The 7,650-nt window shown below is 38.4% G+C and overlaps 1 protein-coding gene across 1 annotated transcript; it reads right to left on the bottom strand.

Annotated features, from left to right (window-relative positions):
* LOC117240811 lies at positions 1 to 1,645 on the bottom strand. Its single transcript, XM_033506847.1, has 2 exons — positions 380 to 1,645; positions 1 to 274 (listed from the first exon to the last, which is right to left on the bottom strand). The coding sequence occupies exons 1-2, from the start codon at positions 1,400 to 1,402 to the stop codon at positions 11 to 13; spliced, it is 1,287 nt and encodes a 428-aa protein (XP_033362738.1). The 5' UTR covers positions 1,403 to 1,645; the 3' UTR covers positions 1 to 10.
* Between the last annotated feature and the right edge of the window lie 6,005 nt (positions 1,646 to 7,650).

Here is a 7,650-nt window from a genome sequence, read left to right on the forward strand (position 1 = left end):
TTCACCAGGTTTATCCCTGCTCCTGTGTCGACCAGAAATACTCGCTCTTCGGTTCGGGTTGACAAAGGTATTGCGAGTAATCTTCCCGTGGCGATGTTGACTCGTATGTCTCGTACGGTTCGTCCATCTCCTGGTTCGATGTTGTTTCTTGTATTTCGTCCCATTCCTGGACTGCCTGAATCCTTGCGGGTGGTCGATCGCGCTGGCTCGGTGGTAGAAAATTTTGACACTTGTTGGCAATGTGTCCCAGCTTTCCGCACTTGAAGCACTTCATCTGCGCGCGTTTAGCAGGTGATCTATTTTCTACTTGGTTAAATGTAGCAGGTTTCTGAGCTACTGGCGTGTTAGGCGATCTTGATGGTACATTAGATCGTCTTACCTGCATATGCTGGTTGTCGGGGCGATTACTAACCGAAGGTAAGCGATTACATGACCAATTAGGTTGTCGCTCTTCTCGCAAGTAGCGTTCTACATCGGCTGCCTTTTTTTCAGCTTCCGGAAGATTCAAGGGTTCACTGCTTAATAGTATTCGCCCTATGTCGCGTCTGAGTCCCTTTAGGTACACACGAACAGTCTTCTTCGTGATTTCTTCAGTCATAATTTTACGTGTTAGTGGTTGTGGGTACTCATTGGTTACTGCGTACAGCAAACGGTTGAGTATTCTTCTAAACCGAATATTAAAACTTTGCACTGATTCTTCGCGTCCCTGTCTCAACTCTCGTAATTGTTCTTGGTACTCATCCGAAGTCACTTGTGCTGCTAAGTTATTTCTCAGTGCGTCGTACAGATCACCGTAACACTCAATAGGAATGTTGCGAACACTTTGGGCTGCTTTCCCCACGATTTTTTCCACTTTTATTGCTTTTAGCAATAGATCTTGCTCCATACAGCGATCCTTCATACTTCTCACTTCTTTGATGAAGTCTTCAACTCCTACATCATCATCTCCGTTGAGCGTTGGGATGTAGCGTATTGCATCCTTAGCTCGTAGAGTGGGAGGAGCGGGCGGAAAATAACCTCTTTCTTCCACCTCGGGTTGTTCGATGTCGAGGTGGACAGGTGGGGTGTCTGGAGCTGCTAACCCTGACAATTTGCGTGCTTTTGCCATATTCACGGTGCGATTGATTGCTGTCGACGCACTTTCATTGTCTTCGGTGATAATGGAAGCAAATTCATCGGTCGCAGGGGATCCGAACCCAGTCCGTAGCGCTGCGACGGTTTTCCCGAGATTCTCGATTTCTGCTGCCCTGTGTCTGTTCTCTTCGTCATTTTGCATAGACAAACGTAACATTTCCTCTCGTAAAAGGGCAATGTTCTCGTTCTGTTTTTGAATACTGTCCCATATTGCTCGCAACATTGGGTCAGTTGAGGTTGAAGTTTGAGATTCGTTTGCCTTAGACATTATTGCGCTGATTTATAATTTTCAGACGAAGACGAGTCTTGGCTACTGAAGCTAAATTTTCTTTCACGGTAACGTACAAAGGAATTCAGTTTACCTTTTATTGTTACTTCACTTGGTTCGTGATAGTTACTTTGTTGTTGCGGATGACCGTAGTCCCAAATAATTCGATCTTCCGTAGATGATGAATGTCTTTTGGTTTCCGAACAAACACTTTTCACTATCCTGGCAGGATCGCCAAAATGTAAAATAACAAAATAAAAAAAGGAATTTGAGGTAAAAAATAAAAAAAGAAAACTTTATTTTTTTTCTAACATCAATACACTTTACAATTTACTTCCGAACTCTAGGCGTGACTTTCTATGACTGACTCTTATGATTTTACTTTCGATCGGATCCGATTACTTTCTTTTGTCATCCCTCAACATCCCCACCGTCCATGCATTTGCTAGGCGTCCGCGATCGTTGCCACGTGCTCTTTCTTCTAGAACCTTCGGTGGAAGGACCGTTGGGATGTTGATGGTTCATTAGGCACTTCAGCGATATACATTGTCGCCGAGTGCCGCCACATCTTTATCTTTATCGTCAGTCCGTCGGATTTGAAGTATGCCGGTCGTGACATTACCCAATAACTGAAAACCCCGAAGCCAACATCGCTTGTCTACTGTTTATGGCCTGACTTCGTCGCAGTCTTTTGTCTACGCGCTGTCAATGGCTTCAGTGCTTGAGAAAACTAAAAAGACCAGATGTAGAATTTTCTTAGAAGTGGTAACCATTTCAACATTCAGGAAATTTGGCGTTCCACTTTTTTGACAAATAAATTTTTTAACACGCTGTACATAGTAGTAGCAATATGCTTCTGTTCATAAATTTTTAAGGACTAACGAGTGATGGCTAAAATCTTCTGGAAGTTAATCAGAAGTGTGTCCTTGTCAACATATATCAAGGCCCAAGGTATTGGTGCTGGCTTCCCTTTTGTTAGTATTTATTTGACTATGTAATTGTATATATGTACTATTTGATCCGCTTCAATGTGATTTCGGCCTATTTTCAAGAAGGAAAGAGGAAATATAACCCTCCCTCCTTTTTATCGATTTACTTTCGCGTTTCGTCTCAAAATTATGTTAAATTTTGCTTGTTACAGTACCACGCCAAAAGAATTTACTTATAATTCTCAATGAGAGTTGATTGAAAATAGTTCGGTCGAGTAATAATAACTCCATTTGATTTTAGGATTGAGTTCGACTCTATTTTATTTTGAATTTCTTGAATTTCCTTATAAGATTTCGAGTATGTTGCTGGTCCGTGATTGAATGTTGCTTTTTTCACTATGAAGTGATATGTGTCATCAACGGCATCAAAAGACACAATGAGGAACCGAACGCACAAGACAAGATAGATAATTTATTTTCTAACTGTGAGCACAGGAACTACTACATACTTAATCCTTAAAGAACAGGGCACAGTAGATAATTATTATTATTAAATAATTTCCATTGAAGTACTTTTTACTATCAACTCAACATATGTATAAATATATGTATATAAATCAGATGAATGCAAATGAATTTTAGAGAATTTTAAAGAATGCTTTGCACTGTTTCGGTAAAGTTATAATTCAGTCCGAAGCGGTACAAAGTAAAGTGTATAATTTATTTATTTTAATTTACAATGAAGAACGCAAGAATGATCATTAGATCGCTTATGCAAATAATAAATTTTCATTATTTTTAAAAATGCAATAATTATTTTAAGTTTAACTGGGAATTGTCAAGATTTATAGCTACTTCGTTTATGATTAATAAATATTGATTGGGTGAAACTATAGAACCGTAACGTCTTTTCCGATTTCAATGACTTTTGAATATGTTGTCAAGTGCATGATTGCGAACAACTACCTTCTTTAACTATCTAAGAAATCTATCTATATCATTACAATGAATTCTGTTTATAAATTACATATCATATATGTAGGGTTTACATTAGAATTAGGGTTAGGGGCTTGAAACGAATCTGCGTTTGGGTTACACGTTGTCGTTATGCAATAGAGAAGACATTGACTAGTGTAAATACGATTATTATAGAACCGGACAAGTAACCGTGGTAGTTAGGTACTCGAGAAACTAATGACAATGATCCTAGGTTCAATAACGAATCCGCGGTCGACGGGATGATAGATGAACGTACTCACAAAATCTAAGTCGGACGCGTAATATTCACTGGTCGTAAAGAGTTACTCCTTTCATCAGTGAGATCGCGAGCGAGAGAATGCCTTTCCCGTCCCGATGATGCCACAGAGGAAAACTATAATGGGGTGTGTCTAAGGATACGAGATCATCGGATTCGTCGAGAAAAGCCTTCGTTCAGAAAGTAAGGGAAATTGGCGTTGCTGCTAATTGGTCAATCTCCATATCGGTGGTTAGAAAAAGATGCTAGCCGCCCTCGAGGGAAAGTTGCTAGTGGGAGACGCCGCTCGTTGAAAAATATGTCTCCCCTATCTTCCCGTAGTTGGGACAAAGACTGTTTGTCTGTTTGAAGGACTTTAGTTAACTAAACCTTAAGATTTATAACGGGCCCTCGGGCTAGCCGAACATGTACTGCGGAGACGCATCGACATCTGGCAATCATCTTACTCGAAGAATAGGGTCTGCGTGTGGCGAGCCACGGGACAGAAACCGTTGGAATGTTTACTGTCGCGTGTCGCCACGAATATTTCTTTTAAGGAGAGCTATAGAATTACTCCATACCTTTGTTAGACAAAGCGTTCATCCCGTGACCGCGGCTACGTTCGGCGACTGACTGTCGCCTCGAGCCCAAGCTCATTATCACAATTCTCGAATAATTACAATCAGGTTGAATAACTACAATTGTTCAATTACAGCTATAGTAGACTCTAGGTTACAATGTTGCGGGATTATCCAAAATTCCAAAGGCTCCGGTGTTCTTTCATCTCCGACATACTTATATATACTCTATATATATTCTTACTCTATATATACTTATATGTACTCTATATATATTCTCTATCTTAGATATACCATAAAATATTTCGTGAAATCGCGTATTCGTGTCTAATGTCAGGGATTCTCTTTCCACAAGTCTGCGTTTTCTATATTATCTCTCTTCCTTATCAGTAGGCATTCTCACAATTTGTGATTAATACTGCTCGTACAGGAATATTAGGTTTTTGACGTTGTAAAATTTCGCGTGAAATAATAATGCCTATATATTGACTAATTTATCAATTAATTAAATCCGTGTATATCAAGTTTTCTATAATTTAGTACTTTCGTGTAACTACAGAAATTTGATGCAATATAAAACTTGATTAAAACAGCGATTCATTAGGAAACGAGAATAATGATGCAAATATTTTTTGTAGCCATTATATAGGATTTCGACCGCATAATTAATCAGTATCAACTTACCAGTCTGTAATGGAAGGATGAAAAGAAATGCTGGCGGTATACAGACCGCAATCATCATCATTCTCATGTAAAGTTTCAAACTGCAATACATGTTCCTAGTCGTAAGACGTAAGTCGTAAGAGTCGTAAGTAGCGACGAAAAGCGAAAAGAAATGCACAAGCCAGAAGTATCTGCAACAGAAATCAGAATACACTCGTTTTCGCATGGTTGGATCATTTTCGCGTGGGACTAACCTGATTGAACCTAACGCGGGATAATTGTGTTAGGGAAGTGATACATTTACACTGTACATGAGAGTGTGTGTGTAAGGGCCAGAGGGCGTCAAGGTCTTAGGGGAGACAAAAGACTGTTGCCAGATGTTAGAAGAATCTAGGATAGTCGGTTGGCGACAAGCGTGCGTGCAAGACGTTCTTCAGAGTGTAATATAGATGTATAACTGTTGTGTGGGAAAGATAGTCAATTATTTGTATTCCCAAATCCTCGAATTTCCTTAACATGGTAGCAGAGCGTGGTTACTAGTTTTGCAAGATATTTAGTGCGTGGTTATGATCTTGCGAGTGAGTTTTCAGTAAAGAAAAAAAAACTTTCAGAGGAACAAAATATACTTCGAGCACGTAGGAACGCTTGAGTAAGAAAAGAAAAAAAAAAAGAAGAATCAATTAAAATGGAGAGATCGGAAATCATGATACCTATATTCGATGGTGAGGATTATGGAATGTGGAAGCAAAGAATCACGATGTTTCTCAAATATAAGGAATGCGAGGTTGTTACAACGAGAATGAAGAACGAAAGAGACGATGAAGACTGGGACAAAAAGGATTTGAAGGCGATAAATATAATTTATAGTGCAATATCGAACAGACAATTGGAGTATGTTAGGGAAGGAAAAACGGCGTATGATATAATAAAAAGGTTCGATGAAATGTACTTGAAAGAGTCGACGGCACTGCAGATCGTATGCAGAAGGAGATTGGAAAACATAAGACTGGAGAACTACAGTGATTCAGCATCATTCTTTAACGATTTTGAGAAATTAATCAATGAATTAAAAAGTGCGGGCGCACAAGTAAGTGAGAGGGAAAAGCTGAATTACATGCTGAATACGTTACCCGAAGAATACAGCTACATAGCGGACATAATAGACGCATTGAATGAAGAGGATCAAACGGTAGCGTATGTAAAAAATAAAATAGAGATAGCAGAGAAGAAAAATAAATCCAATCGAGGAGAAAGGCAAACCAACGCCTTTTCTGCAAAAAAGGAAGGATGCTTCAGATGTGGAAGATTAGGACACTTTGCGAGAGAGTGTCAAAATGGCGTCCAAGCGGGAAGCAGTAACGGCTATTGGCATGGGCCAACTGTTAAGGAAATTCGAGGATTTGGGAATACAAATAATTGACTATATTTCCCACACAACAGTTATACAACTATATTACTCTCTGAAGAACGTCTTGCACGCACGCTGGTCGCCAACCGACTATCCTCGATTCTTCTAACATCTGGCAACAGTCTTTTGTCTCCACTAAGATCTTGACGCCCTCTAACCCTTACACACACACTCTCATGTACAGTGTAAATGTATCACTTCCCTAACACGCCTCCTTACATTTATACTGTACACTTAATTTTATTTACATACTTGTCGAATTAACAAAATATTTAACATTTATCGCTTTATTTACATTTCTCTTATTTTACATTCATCCATGACCTAAACCTTTCAAATTTCTCTCTACACAGTGCCCTCGTAAAAATATCCGCAGTGTTTTCTTCTGTACTTACTTTTATTATGTTTATCTTATTTTCCTTTACGTACTCGTGAACGTAGTGGTAATGAACTTCGATGTGTTTAGAATTTTTTGTAAAAGTTCCGTATTTTGCTATACTCATTACTCCAGAGTTATCCTCATAGATTTTTACAGGGTTATCGTCTACATTTACATCGAAGATTTTCATTAGTTCTCTGATAGTCATTACTTCGCTCACCGCTTCCGATAGAGCAACATACTCTGCATACGTCGAGGCTTTTGTCACACACCTTTGTTTTTTAGACTTCCATCCAATTACATTTCCATACAATCTAATTACATACCCAGAAGTCGATTTCCTATCTATATGATCTCCTGCCCAATCAGCGTCCACATAACAATCTATCGTTTCGCACTTTTCATTTCTTTTATAATGTAGCCCTAAATCTCTAGTCCGGTACAAATATTTCAATATTCGCAAGGCATATTTAAAATGTGTCTCGTTACAACAATCTTGAAATCTACTCAGATAATTCACGCTATAACTTATATCGGGTCTGGTATTTACACTAATATACAGCAATGCGCCAATTAAATTCTTGTATCCAATGTCCTCTCTATTTATCTCAGCTTTTTCGATTTTTAAGTTGGTCTCCATAGGTGTACAGTACAATTTGCTGTTATGTAATTTATATTTGTTTGCTAATGATTCTATGTATTTCTTTTGGCTTAATCTCATTTCATTTTTTTAAATAATCATACTCTATATTTATTCCAAGATATTCTTTTACTTCACCTAAATCTTTCATTTCAAATTTATCAGTTAATAATTTTTTTACACTTTGTATCTTCCCTTTGTTTTTACTACAAATCAACAAATCGTCTACGTATATTAACAAATAAGCAACATTTTCTCCCTCTCCATAAGTATATAGGCACAGCTCTATATTGTTCTTCTTAAAACCTAATCTCGTCACATACTTATCAAAACACTCATACCAGTCCCTCGGACTTTCTTTTAACCCATAAAGCGCTTTCGATAATTTACAAACTCTATTCGTTCCGTCCGCATATC

This window comes from Bombus vosnesenskii, unplaced genomic scaffold (assembly GCF_011952255.1).
Source record: "Bombus vosnesenskii isolate JDL3184/JDL3185 unplaced genomic scaffold, Bvos_JDL3184-5_v1.1 scf7180000014958, whole genome shotgun sequence".
Lineage (NCBI taxonomy): Eukaryota > Metazoa > Arthropoda > Insecta > Hymenoptera > Apidae > Bombus > Bombus vosnesenskii.